Here is a 15,078-nt window from a genome sequence, read left to right as displayed (position 1 = left end):
GCACAATTTATCCCAAGACTTGCAGGTTTTTGGTGCATAATCAGAGGGAGGAGCTTCCGAGTTTAGCTGATTTAATCCAGCCGTTAATCACAGAGGAGGAGAATAATATATTGGGCCAGCTCCCTTCAATCCAAAATGTAAAAGAGGCCTTGTTTTCGATTCCTGCAGCCCGGGGCTAGACAGGTTTAAATGGAATCCATATTCAGGAACTCACTATATGTAGTAAATTAAATTCAAACCTCGACTAACTTGCAATATTAAAGTAGTTTTACCACCTATATATAATTTCTTATATCATGACTACATAGGCCTTTGTCATGATGATGATACCAGAGAGCAGCATTATGGTGGCATGGATGTGCATTAACAAAAGAAATATTCAAAGATGATATCAAAAGTTTTTTCAGTTTATTTTTTAGAACTCATATATATAAATATATATATATATATATGTATCATTTTCTAATTAACATCAATAGATGACATGTCACGGGTGTGTTGGTCTCTATGTTGACTCAAAAGGGGACTCGCAAATTGACTTTTTTTTCATTATTGTATGTATATCTAAGACAATACGACATACAAAAGAAAATCAAAAGACAAGAAGACTAGCTAGATCAAAATGCATGGTTCAGTACAGTTCACACGCTCAGCGACCGTCATCTAGACTAGTAGTTATAAAAGGTTCACCAGAGCTTACTGATGGTGTTAATTGGTACATGATACAAAGGAACAGACATCTTCAAAGGAAGATTTGGCATTGTAGCCTTACTCTTGGCCACCACATGCATCATCGTCGACAAATTTGCAATCAACTAAACGCACAACTTAGACTTAAGGAACCCACGTAGCTATTTTATTCTCCCAAGCCTCAGACGACAACGTTTCTCTTCACAACGTTTCACCTCAGGTTCATAACGCAGAGGTACTTCAAAATTTCTTTTTTAGTTCTCAATTTATATCTGTTTGTTCATTCAGTTTTTGATTTGCTGGTTTTGTATGAAATATACATTGGTTTGATTTCTTTCGCATCATTTGATTGAATTTGCATTCAGATTTTATCTTATGATGTAATTTGCTTCAGGGTTTTGATTTCCATATGAGAAATTTGAGGTTGCGTTTGTATGTTGAACTGAGTTGAGTTGAGATGACAAAATATTGTTATAATATTATTTTTTAATATTATTATTATTTTAGAATTTAAAAAAGTTGAATTATTTATTATATTTTATATTAAAATTTGAAAAAATTGTAATGATGAGTTGAAATGAGTTGAAATAGGTTTAACTTTCAAACGTAGTCTGAGAGAATCTGAAGCGGCGTTTTCTTTTGGAACTGATTTGGAATATCGATTTCTTTTTTTTTTTTTAAATTTCGAGAGACCCATATGATCAATTTAGTTTCTTTTGATTTTCTTACTCAACCATAATTCCTACAATTTGCTCATTTCATTTTCCATGCGAGGGGATTGCTTAAAAACATTTTGCTCTGCCTGCCGGAATCTTGACTCTGTAGCGAAGAGAGATCGAGAGAGATCGTTCTTTTGCTTCTTCACACGCTCACAAGTTGATTGGTTGAGGGATAAAATCTCTAGTGATACATTTGTCGAATGTTATTGTCCATTTCCAATGAAATGAAAATGATTGTATTGATCCTACTTTAATACTACCTAAAGGTTATACGCCGGTACTGTTCCTTACTACTTAAAGGTACGTCATCCCTTCTTTTCTATTTTTTATTTTTTGTAATCAAAGTGCATTAAATAAAATGAGAGATACAAGAAAGAGAGGATGACAAGCGCATAATAAGAAGGCTGAAAAATAAACAACACAATTAACACCAAAATTTTTTTTAAAAAAGCCAAAAATAACTACCTAAAAAAATAGGATGTCTCTACAGCTACCGCTGGGAGCTCCAGCTAGGGGCTCCCGATAGTGCATTTCATTTGTGTTTTTTTTTTTTATGCTTTTTTTCACATGCATTTTTTTTAACACTTTTAAATATTTTTTAAAAAAATAAAATTCACAGTCATTAAAAAATATTTCTTTAATCATTAAGTAAAAAATAATCTAAACGAATTAAATATATATCTAATTCACTGTTCAACTTTGCCCATTATTTACTTTCACAAACCCAATATAAAATATATTTAAAAACAAATTATGCAAATTAAATTTTCTCTGTACTTTCACAAACCAATAAAAATCAAATTTTTTTCAAAAGAATTCGCTATTTATAATCTTTTAACACTAAATGGGATATATTTAATTTTTTCAGAACTTTTCATCGACATGTTTTGGCCCCTCTTGAAAAGAAATTCTCGTTTCATCCTAGATAACCAATGATCATCGATTTTTGAAGAAATTAAGAAGTTTACATAACATGCAGATTCTTGAATCAGTCTTGATGGGGTAAAGAAGAGTTACTTTGGCACGCTACGTACATGCATGGATAAACTAGTACTCTGTCTAGACTAGTCGTTATTTGAAGGTTCACCGGTGCTAACTGATGATGTAGGTATGCGATACGAAGGAATAGGCATCTTCGAAGGAAGATCTGGCATTGTAGCCTCAAAATTAAGAACTTGAAGTGCTTGCCTTATTGACGGCCTATCTTTTTGATCAGGATGAGCACACCACAATCCAACAACCATTAAACACACTATCTGCTTCTCCTCGAAATCCATTCCCAATCTCTCATCAATTGCCATGGGGAGCCTTCTACTCCCGTAAAGATTCCAAACCCACTCTACCAACCCCATCGCAGAATCCTTTTCTGGATGGTCAGTTGACTTTTTTCCAGTAGCAATTTCTAATGCAACCACACCATAGCTATATACATCTGATTCTTTACTAGCCCTACCAGTGGTTATGTATTCTGGAGCCATATAGCCTAATGTTCCAGCCAATCCAGTTGTCTCAAGACTTAGCTCATGGTCCATGAGCCGAGCTAATCCAAAGTCTCCAAGTTTCACGTTAAAACAAGAATCAAGCATGACATTGCTCGATTTGATGTCTCGATGTACGACACATTGCTCCCACCCTTCATGGAGATACAAAAGCGCAGAGGCCAACCCAGAAGCTATCTTGTATCTCACTGCCCAAGTCAGAGGACTCCTCTTGCCAAAGAGATGCGCATCAAGGCTACCATTTGGCATAAACTCATAGACAAGTAGGAACTCACCTTTGTCATGGCACCATCCTACGAGTTGCACCAGATTCCTGTGCCTAATTTGGCTAATGATCTTCACCTCAGCTAAGTACTCTTTTCTTCCCTGTTTAGACTCCCTTGAGATTTTCTTTACAGCAACTGCTATATCCAAATCATTTAAGTACCCTCTGTAGACGGTACCAAAGCCTCCCTCCCCCAACTTCTTGTCAATCGAAAAATTGTTAGTGGCCAAGGCAAGATATTCATAAGAAAATCTCCTTGGTCCTGCTCCTCTTTCAAGGTCTTCATTAATTGATGTTAAGTTCATAGTCTCAGTTGTTTCCTCTTGCTTTTCTTTTTTCTTTCCCTTCCATGCCCACAATGTTACAAAAGTCACAATTGCTATAGCTATCAGAACGCCAGCTGAAACTGTTAGACCAATGACTAAACTTTTCTTTTTTTCATTCTTTGCATTTTTTTCCTTTCTTTCCAAACTGGAACTAAATTCCCATGATTGAATTATTGTTCGCTCTCCAAATTGACCTGTGGTAGCTGAAAATCCAACTGTAACCCACTCGGGAAGAACCTGCATGAGATCGATTTCAAAAGAAAGACTCGTATTCTCATTAGCACTAGAAGTTGTTCGGTATTCCCAAGACACGCTCAAGTTCTTGGTAGAAGCATCGTAAGTAATCCATACATCAGCAGTATCTCCACTGTGCAAGCTGGCATTCCAAGCGGTGTATGTTGCAGACGCAATTGAGTTGTTATTAATCCCTACATGCTCAAATGAAGGATCCCATTCTGGATTCGGGAATGAGTCGAATTCGACGAGAACAATTTGGTTATGAGATGAATCACTAGTTGTGGTGTTGAATAAGCCTAGGAATCCACCAACTGAATTTAGAGGAACTTCAAATCCGACAGGAGCCAAGAAGAAGGCTAACCCATGGCCATAAGAAGCACGACCTTGGGTGTCGATAAGGAAGGAGAAATGTGTACTAAAGTTGGTGAGTTTTCCAGTATCTGAGTCATAGAGAAGCACCCTCTCAGAATAGATGGCTCGACCGACTCGGCATAAATAAGTATATTTGTAGATCATCTCAATGGTTCCCACAGATGGTGCTGCATCACCCAAGTATAGTATGTTGTCGGCATTGGGTTCGAAGCGAGTTATTTTGAAATAGACTGAGTAAGCGGTAGGAGGAAGAAGATAACGAGGGTTGAAACTGACATGGGTAACACCCTATTATGAGCCATCTCTACGGCTTCGAAGGTGAGGAGAGACAAGAGTGCAGAAAAGTTGGAGAGCTATGGCGTGGAAGTTGGACCTGAATTCAGTTTATATCTGATCATGATGCCGAGTTTTAACCGCCAGATTTATATACTTCCTTTATGGAATGAAATGAAAGGAAGTCTAATTCTTATAAAATAAAAATAAAAAATACCATGCAGAGACTTTTACGCAGATTCCTCGCCGGCACACGTACAATGTCTACAACAAAACTGACGTGAAATACAAAACAAACGAATTATAGTGACAACCTTAAATTTTAGAATCCAATGGTTGCCTTAATTAATACTACTAAATATATAGGCGGACATTGATAAATGATCTTTAAAATTCACGAAATCACTCAGGCTGATATAATAGAGGCTAACATTGAGATAGAATTGAAGTACTACAATATATATCATGTCGATTTATATTTTGGTATTCACATTAATAACATTGGATCACATTAGTATATAGTTAGATATTCATGTTATGATCATGATGATTTTAAATCCATCCTTTTTCTTTTTCTACCTTTTCTTCGTTTTATATCACACTAGTACTACTTCCCATGCATGAATTTAATTTAATTATAAGCAACCATATATACCAAAAGCTACGTAATCAGCTTGAAAATGAACTTCATGAATAAACATTCTATTCAGTCGTACATAACTGCAGTAGTCTGCTATAGCCGACAAGTACATACTATAGGGAAAAAAAATATTTTCTCCATTTTTAATTAATTATTTCCTAGAAAAGGATCGATTACAAGTATACATCTACATCATTTTTTAATTATTATTATGTGTATATTTCCAAGTATTATTTTATGCTCACTAGCCTGTTATAAATTACATGAGTTGTATGCATGTACATGTCGACTTTGTAGAGTGTTTTTGCTAATTAACGTTGAGACTAATTTGTTTTCTCGCACTTATTTATTTTTTTGAGTTATGTCATATGATCCAACATTGAATCCTAATATTGACGTCGCAGTGTATAACTAAGGTTAGGTTTGGATCGATCTAGTGAGTTGAGATGTGATGCAAAGTTGAGATAAAAATTGAATAAAATATTATTAGAATATTATTTTTTAATATTATTATTATTTTGAAATTTTAAAAAAATGATTTGTTTATTGTATTTTATGTCGAAATTTATGAAAGTTGTAATGATGAAATGAGATAAGATGAAATTAGATATGTTGTGAGTGTTTCTCAATTTAAATTGAGTCTTAAGTCTATGTTTAAGATCTTTAATTTTAAAAGAAAAATAACTCAAAAGTTGGCAGTGTCACGTAATTAATTAGCGTATATACTAATTAAGATGGAAGTGGCCGGGATGAACATTTAGGTTTTGCGTTTCTCTAAATTTTTTTTTTTTTTTTTTGCCTCTAATAATTACTTTGTTTTATTTTTATCATTTTGGTAATGGCATTTCTTAATATATAAAAATATATATATATCTTTTATTCCAATTAACTCTAAAAAATGGGGCCCCTCGCGCGCAATGATCAACATGGCAATCCCGTCTTTAATTTGTCCGTATTCATCATACGTCCAGTACTGCATGAACAATGCTTATTCCACATGCAACAATGCTTATTATAATTTTGACAGGTTTGATCACGTGATCAAAGAAAATAAATTTTTCTTGCCGATTCAAGAATTAGTAATCAGTTGTCAAAAGATATATATATATATATATATATATATTTATATATAATTAGTAATCTAGTACTGATCGACATGATCCACGAATATTGGTGGTGCACGACTCATTCTTCGATGCCAAAGCATGCAATATTAATATAACTAATTATCTTTTTATTATATTATCCCAAGTTTGATATGCATCAAAAAAATGTTGTCAACTTGTTTACTATTCATCTAGGAATATGAGAGCACATTTACGGCATGGATGGCGGAGACATAGAGAGCACGGACTGCAGGCTGAAGATCAACTTTCAGATCATATTTTAATGATGCCTGTGTTTTCGCCGCTAGGCGCCAGATGTGTGCATGGTATGTAGCGAAGGAGCTTCATTAAAACTATATGCAGATTCTTCGCCGGCATATATAATAGCGCCAACACACCGACGTTGAATACAAACCAAAACATTAATAACACTATAACAGTGGAGTACCTTAAATATTAGCATGCAACGGTTGCCAGGCCTTATCCGCTATCTTAACTGTTTGGGTTCAAGACAAAGCGGAAGGTAACAGACTGATTGACTAGGCGGGGAGACCCAACTGGCGTTGCTCAATGTGGCGCCCCAGCTTTCGCTTGGAATTTGGCGGCAATCGCGATACTGGAATGTTTGCTGCTTGAGTCATACACCTCTCGCACAATGTGAAAATAAAATATATGCTCGAATGCTCCATAAATGTGTATAATTAATTTGCAGTGGAAAATAAAAAGGTTGTAATTAGAATCTAAATAATAGTACTAAAAAAATTTAAATACATCCTAACCCTAATATCCCTAAATAGGCCTGGGCAGAAAAACCGCAGGTTCGGCTAGTTCGAATGACCCGACTCGACCCAACCGATAAAATGCGGGTTAATGTATCCGTCAAATGCCAATTTTAACCCGTAAAGTCACTCAAATGAAACCTTAGCCTTCCCATTCTCTTCCTCATTTATTGTTGCCTCCATTCCTTTGTTTGTCACTCCATTTCTTTACCCAAGCAACATGTTCTTCCTCCTGAGGTTGGTGTTGTGATTCCTAAGTGTTAGAAGAAAGGTCAGCCGCCGGTCAAGGCCTAGGCTTCAAGCCCTGTGACCCCTCTTTGCTTCAACCTCAGGGTCGTGGTCGGGGTCGTTGATGAAGGAGCGATTGCGAGGCCATTCTAGATCAAGTTCCTAAGCGACTTCGTATTCGCTCTCTACTAGCCCTTTGCTTGGCCTCCGGTGACCTGAACTCCAACGCTTTCCTCCATTTTGTCTCCCAGGACGTTCACTTTCTCAAAGCCTTTGCTCTGGCATAAGCCCTTTCACAATCATAATACATATATATATATATATATATATATATATATATATATATATTTAAATGTTGTATTTGGAGCAATTGAGGAAACTCGTTGTGCAGAGGCTTAAATCGCACAATACTCTTGTTCGAGTATGCTTAATTTACTTTACCAAATAAACATATTTTTCTCTCTCCATTTCTTTTCTTCATTTCTTTCTTTGTACCTTATCTTTTTAAGTTAATTTACTTAGAATATCTAAGAAGCATAACTCTCCAACAATGTTGAAGAAGGTGGTGTTGATCAATGTTGAAGCAGAAATCTCATAGGATTTTTGACATTGCCATCTTTGAAAAATAAGAAAATAAAAAAAAAAAGAAAGAAAAGAAAAGAAAAGAAAAGAAAATAGTGTTTATCAGACTCGACTTTTAGCAAGTCGGGTCGAACCAAATTGTCGGGTTGGGTCGGGCTTAGACACTATAAGGTTTGGTCAAGTTGCAGGCCTATCCCTAAGCCACAACTCTTCAAACCACAAACAAAAGAATATTACAATCCTCCAATTTAATTAAAAAGAGTAAAAAACAACACTTAATTACAATGGGCAATTAACCCCAATTTTCACTTCTTTGGCAGAGTCGGACCTCCATACTCGTAACCATCACCATATATCCTCTGTATTAAAATCTACGATTTCAAGGAGCTGAGACCACCATAAAGAGATTTCAAAAAATCTTAGTAAGTGGAACTAAGTCTAACACTCAAAACTGCAAGCAGATGGAAAGGAAAAATTATGCAAACAAGAAAAATACAAGGAAATATAATATTTGACATTTTCCAAAAAACCAAACTCAAGTATTCACCAAAACTTCCATTGAAGACATTATAAACCCAAAAATCATGTTTTATAAATAACAATTGTATTAAGATATGCACCAAGGTCTCCCCTATGAACCATCCGCACACTCTAACTCCCTTCGCCATATCACGGAAAACAACCATGCATGTGATTTCGTAACAAGCGATGTACAGTTCCACACCCGCACGTTCAGGGCCAAGCATCATCTGGCCTCCACCAGCAGAGGTGCAACGATGTCGACCCGAGAGCGTTACCATTTTGCCCTTTTAATTTTGTCACTCAATTTTATTATCATTGGGTGACAACTCAGGTGATGTCACTCAATTTTATGCGCTTTCAATTGACTAAAGGAGCTCTACCAAGATAATATATCATCACGACTTGGGGTAGTGAAACACACACACCCACCAAAAAATCTAATAACATAAGAATCCAACAGTTTTACAAATTTCAATTTACACGCATAAGTCACAATTAGATAGTAAATATTCAACAAATAGTTAGAGATTTAAGATAGACTAGTGATAAACATTCAACAAATAATAAAATGATGAAAAAAGTACACATCACAAATTACACAATAATCCCATCACTTCACACAGCCGCATAGAACATAATTTTGCAATTCCATGAAGGTCAATCCATAGAATCACTTACAGCGCAGAGGAGAAATTGTTGGATGAACAAGGCGTTCTAAGCTTTGCTGTTGGTTATGGGAATCTCAAGCAAAGGGGCACAATGTGTGTATATGCGTTGTTGGGACAAAGAGACACTAAATGTGATAGAGAGACAAAGAGGATGAAAGTTTTGTCTAATGCTTTGACAATCAACAATTATGATTCCAAGCCTATACTCCGATCATGCGGCCAAGAGAAAATTCAGAAGGAAGGGTCGACAAAGGTTGAGTTGGTAGCGGCCTAAAATTTCAGGGAGAGTGCTACAGGTTTGAGAGATAATGAGGCTGGGCTTTTCTTCTGAGGCTTTGGACCTTTTTGTGTGTTGGGCTTCACACTCAAAATGTGCTTTTTGTGCATTTCTTGGCAAGAACTTGATCTCTTGGAGTTTTCATAAACATGAAATGGTGATTTGCTCAAGCAGATAGGCTAAGTACAAATCCCTTCCAACACTATTGCTGAATTGCAATGGTGTAAAGCTATATTAGTTTGTGGATTTATTTTTTTTGGATCTCTTTGTGACAGTAGCACTTCTCTTTAGTATTTACTTCATGACTTGTGTTGTGCTTCCCTTCGCTCCAAAGCTCTGGTGTGACAATATTTGCGCTACATACATGTTTACCAACTCAGTCTTCTAGAGAAATGATTTATGCAATCCTAAGGTGTGTATGTCTCACACACTTCTTTTGAAAAAATTGGTAAGTCGGGAAACCACATGAAAAAACCCACTTTTTAATGGTAGGCTACATTTTTTTAAAGGTAGTATGCAAGGTTTGCACACTCCATGACTGTATATAGCATTACTTGGCCTTCCATGCTCAAAGTAAGTATGTTGAGATCGATTTTCATTTTGTTCCTGATTGGGTTGCTACCACAGCATTGCAAGTGTGTTTTATCTCTAGTTGTGACCGGCTTGCAGATGTTCTTACCAAACCCATCGTTTTCACGTGTTTCCAGTTGTTGTGTTCCAAGCTTGATGTTCATGACTCCTTGTTGCACTTGCAGGCGGTTTTGAGGATCCTACAACAAGACTCTTGTCCAAATCAAATACGTACAATTCATCAGTAATCAAATTCAAATAAATGATATATTTCTCAACTGAAGTCTGTATTTCAATTATAATCTTAGCTATATCTCTTCAGATGTAGTTGCTCTCTTATATTACTTATCTTCTGTAACAACTTAACTTTTACTTGAGTATAGAATAAGATGCAAGCACCTGATAGACACATGGATGATTATACCATATAGCTTTACATTAATATTTGAACTCAGAATTAAAAGTGCATGGCTTATGCATCACAGTTTGATTACCTTAGCCTAATTACCTCATCCTCATTCATTTGCAATAATTAATGCTAACTTATTTTCTCCTGGTTGAAAAAGTTTGAATATTGGTATGTTGAGTGCATTCACTTTGGTGAATTGCTTTAGAGAGAGAGAGGGAGGGAGGGAGGGAGAGAGAGAGAGAGAGAGAGAGAGAGAGAGAGAGAGAGAGAGAGAGAGAGAGAGAGAGAGAGAGAGAGAGAGAGAGAGAGACTGAGACAAAGACAAGTAAATGGAGAGGGAAAGGAACAAAGACATTGAACAAGGAGGTGAAGAGATGCTTAATACTTACCTCGTGCATATGGAGGATGATGGTGGTAGCGGCATGGAGCGCAAAATGGAAAAGTTATGTTCGTAGTAGCCGGACGGTGTGGTGCTGCTCATTTCGCAATAGTCTAGGAAGCGGCGTGGAGTTGGCTTAGGCGACAGCAGCACACGGTGGTTGCAAAACAAACACAAAGGAGAGAGAGAGAGAGAGAGAGAGAGAGAGAGAGAGAGAGAGAGAGAGAGAGAGAGAGAGAGAGAGAGAGAGAGCGGCCGAGAGTGAGCGAGAGACACGCGGACAAGGAGAGAAAGTCGGCGCATAGTCAGAGAAAGAAAATAAGCGCATAGACAAAGTCAGAAAATGAGTGCACGAAAGAGATATGGATGGAGGACTTACTAGTGTGGCATGGCATTGCAACCGGTGCAAAAAATATAGCAGAGGCAAAGGGGAAAGAAACATAGAGGGAGAAAGAGGAAGAGAAATCGAGTAATTAACGGCAGGGGAAGAGCATGGTGATGGCCTGGTCTAGACAGTAGTGGCTTGGAGACTCAGGGGGGAGGGAGAGTCAAGTATGGCGGGGTTGCACATAAGATGTTGGGGGAAAGAAGGAGACATCAAGTGTGTGGGGGGGAAGGAAGAGAAGAAAGGTTTTAGGGTTTTATTAAAATGGCGTCGTTTTGATCACTACCCCCCCTGTCGACGCCCCATCATTGGGCAGTTCATTACAACTATACTCAGAATCATGTTAAATCATTATAAAGAGCAAAAATTTACCTCTTTCAAATAAAATAAAATCACATATACTACCTATACTCATAAGCTAATAGTGAGTATCACAAACTATGTTATGTGTTGTACTTATCAAAATAAAGAAAAATAAGAAAAATGCAAAAAATTGACTTCTGTACCAAATATTAATTATATAACATATGAGTTTTGCTACAAGTCAGCAACTGTTCACATCACACATCCCACATCTATAATTTTTTTATAGGATGTGGGTGTGTTTTTTATAAGATGTAGGGTGTAGGATAATAAATAATAACTAATAAGAATAATTTTTCATAATATATAACTTACTCCAATCAGGCGGGGCAAGGAATGGAAAGAGTTCTGTTTATAACATTATACAATTCAAGTTGAATATGATGCAAGCGTTCGACCATCTGTATATTCGAAGCCCACCACCTTGAAAGGAAAACAAAGCCCATGAATTCAACTTGGAATTAGGCCTGGGGTTATTGTAGGTAGAACAAAGAATTATGAATTCAACTTGAGAGCCCACGTACCTCCTCGAGTTTTACTTTTGTTCATCCCGTCATCTTCAACCTCATAATATCTTTTGTGAAATGGTAATATCCCAAATATATCATTTTTTAAAATATGCAACCTTATATTATTTTAAAAAAAGGAAAAAAAAATCGACACCTATCTTTAAATTAGATTCCAGTTAGGATACTCGTGTTAGGTTATATATAATATATATATATATATATATAGATAGATATATATACTAGTGGAGGCGGAACGTGCAATGCACGTTGGCCTAGTTGGGTGTTTTAATTGTTTTACAGAAATTTGTATAGAGAAATGGTAAACAAAGTTAAACAATAAGATAAATTATAAACCTGTTTTTTTCCTATCATCATGGTAGTTCTGGGCCATATTAGACAGAACCAATTGAAACAACATTGAAATTTTTGTGTTGTTGTTGGTTGAATTTGTCTGGATCTGCTATAAGTTGAATCATCCACTATTTTTCTAAAGCTTGTAATGCCATGTTTTCTATAAATGGTAAATGCTCATGTATATTAAATATTTAATCAGATTAAATAATCAACAAATGTATGAATAATTTGCACATAGAAGAAAATTGAAAACTGAAAAATAACACTGTTTTTTATAAACAAAAGAAGAGATAAACCGTGGCCTAACATATAAATAGTGGAAAGTTAAAAGAAAAAAACTGAATAAAACTTAAATTTTCAAAACTGCAAGTATTTAGAAATGAACACTGCACAACAAACAAACAACAAAAAATATTAGGAACTTTAACAACAGAAAGCGCACACACAACACAAATAACTTTTTCCTATTATGAGTAGATAACAAGGGAGAATGATCTTGAATAAATCTATAAATTTTAGCCGAATTACTTAACTGTCACAAATTTCCTAACCTTGATTATTTTCAAAGCTGGAGAGACTTTGAGAGTCAAGCATTGTTTGACAAAAGAAGTGATAAAAAGTGACCTCAGATATAAATAAATAAATGTTTAAAAAAAACTCAATAAAACTTCATTTTTCAAAACTACAAGTTTTTAGAAACGAACTCTCCACAACAGACAAACAACAAAAAATATTAAGAAACTTTAACAACAGAAGGTACAAACACATAACACAAATAATCAGATTAACATATGTGAATAGAACAACATAACCAAACATTAAACCAAGAAAAAAAATATTCAAATGCAAAAATATAACAAATGAAAAATACAACAAAAATTACCCGTGGTCTCAGACAGAAGCTATATCACAAAAGAAAAGAGATAAATCGTGGTCTCAGACATGAGGCAGCAAATGGAATGTAAAAAAAAAATGAATAAAACTTCGTTTATGAAAACTGCAAGTAATTAGAAACGGACTCTACAAAACAAAGAAACGACAAAAAAAAAAAAAAAACTGAAAAAAACTTAATTTTCCCAAACTGCAACTATTTATAAATTAACTATGCACAACAAAAAACAACAAAAAATTAAGTAACTCTAACAACAGAAGGTACAAACACAAGACCACAAATAACCAAAGCTACAAATCTGAACAGAACAACATAACCAAACATTAAACCACCAAAAAATTTTCAAAATGCAAAAATATAACAAATGAAAAACACTACAAAAATAACCTGTGGTCTCAAACAGAAGCTACATTAGAAAAGAAGAGAGATCAACTGTGATCTCAACAAACAATGGAATGCAAAAAAAAAAAAAAAAAGGGTTAAAATTTCATTTTTCAAAATTGCAAGTATTTACAAATGGACTCTACACAACAAAGAAATGTCAAAAAAAATTGAACAACTTTAACGACAGAAGGGAGAAACACACAACACAAATCACCAGTGGTCTCAGACAAAAGCAATATAAAGAAAGAACACAGATAAACAGTGGTATCACATATAAAGAATGGAAAGTAAGAAAAAAATAGATGAATAAAACTCATTTTTTAAAACTGCAAGTATTTAGAAATGAACTCTACACAACAGATACATCACAACAAAATGGAGGTACATTTAACAACTGAAGGTATCGCAAAAATGAATGCCAAAATAATATTGCGAAAAAAATACATCAATATCACTGAAAGACAATTTCACATACAGTTTTTCAGGAAAAGGGAGTACATCATCGACCTCACAATGAAACTGAAATTATCAAATGGTAATAAATACAATCCCCAACGCAGATAAACAAACCGTAATAAATGAAAGGGCAAAAAAACATAGCACAAAATGCACAGAAAGATAAAACGGAGGCGGGTGGGGAATTACTGTGGCGACATTGTAGTTCAGAACTCCAAATCCAATTTGGTTTTTTAATACAAAATCCTCGACTAAAAAGAAAACATTGAGAGAATAGAAGAGAGAGGTAGTGTTTAGTATACTCGACCAAAAAGAAAACATCAGGAGAGAATAGAGAGTGAGGTAGTGTTTGATAAAAGATATATAATAGTTTATATAAGTATGAACATAAAGTATGGATCCGGAAGGAAGGACGCACAAAAACAAAAGTAATGAAACAAGAAAAGATTTTTGCACAGAAAATAGAAATCAAAGTATTCAAATCTCCTTTTCTCATCCCCAATACACTGACGACACAAAAACCTAAAACAAAACGAAAGAACAGTAGAACCAACAAAACAAAAGGAACCAAGAAACTAAAAAGCTGTCAAATCGAATATTAAAAAAAAAATCTTTAAAATCAGAATGTAGCAACGAAACCAAAAAAGAACAGCAGAACCAACAAAACAAAAGGAACCAAGAAACTAACAAGCTATTAAATCGAATATATAAAAAAAAAATCTTGAAAACCGCATAAAAAATACCTACATGATTATTGAGAAAAAAAATCTCAAAAACACATTTCTCGGAGCCACCAACAGTAACCGGTGGACTCAGAGCACCCTTAATGCACTGACCACAAGAGGGCACATCCATTTGAAATAGAACCCCCACTCCGTATATATGGAATAGGTAAAATATAACCATAAAAAAAATGAAAAACCAGAGTTAAAATAATTACCTAAAATCTACAAACAACAATAGTAACAAAAGGCATAACTTTAATAAAAATTCCTGAAAAAAAAAGTACATCATCGACCACAGAATCAATACTCAGACCAATAAGCAAATTCAGCAAATCCGCAAACAACATTCAACCACCACCACAATAATACGACGGATAAAATACATGAAGAACATGGAAAGACAATCCGCATTCTATGTACTACTTTTCACAAAAAGAAAGTGCATCATCAACCACGAAATCAAACCGAA

General features: G+C 35.1%; 1 protein-coding gene across 1 annotated transcript; it reads right to left on the bottom strand.

Moving 5' to 3' along the window:
• Nucleotides 1–572: 572 nt before the first annotated feature.
• LOC109003378 (L-type lectin-domain containing receptor kinase IX.1-like) lies at nucleotides 573–14,301 on the bottom strand (the record flags this gene model as incomplete). The annotated part of the gene is made up of 3 exons (XM_018981492.2): nucleotides 573–707; nucleotides 2,514–4,361; nucleotides 14,234–14,301. Coding segments are annotated over 3 exons (1,974 nt in total), but the record flags the coding sequence as incomplete, so codon positions are not given.
• Between the last annotated feature and the right edge of the window lie 777 nt (nucleotides 14,302–15,078).

This window comes from Juglans regia, chromosome 11 (genome assembly GCF_001411555.2).
Source record: "Juglans regia cultivar Chandler chromosome 11, Walnut 2.0, whole genome shotgun sequence".
NCBI lineage: Eukaryota > Viridiplantae > Streptophyta > Magnoliopsida > Fagales > Juglandaceae > Juglans > Juglans regia.
This window is presented reverse-complemented; position numbering and strand designations above follow the sequence as displayed.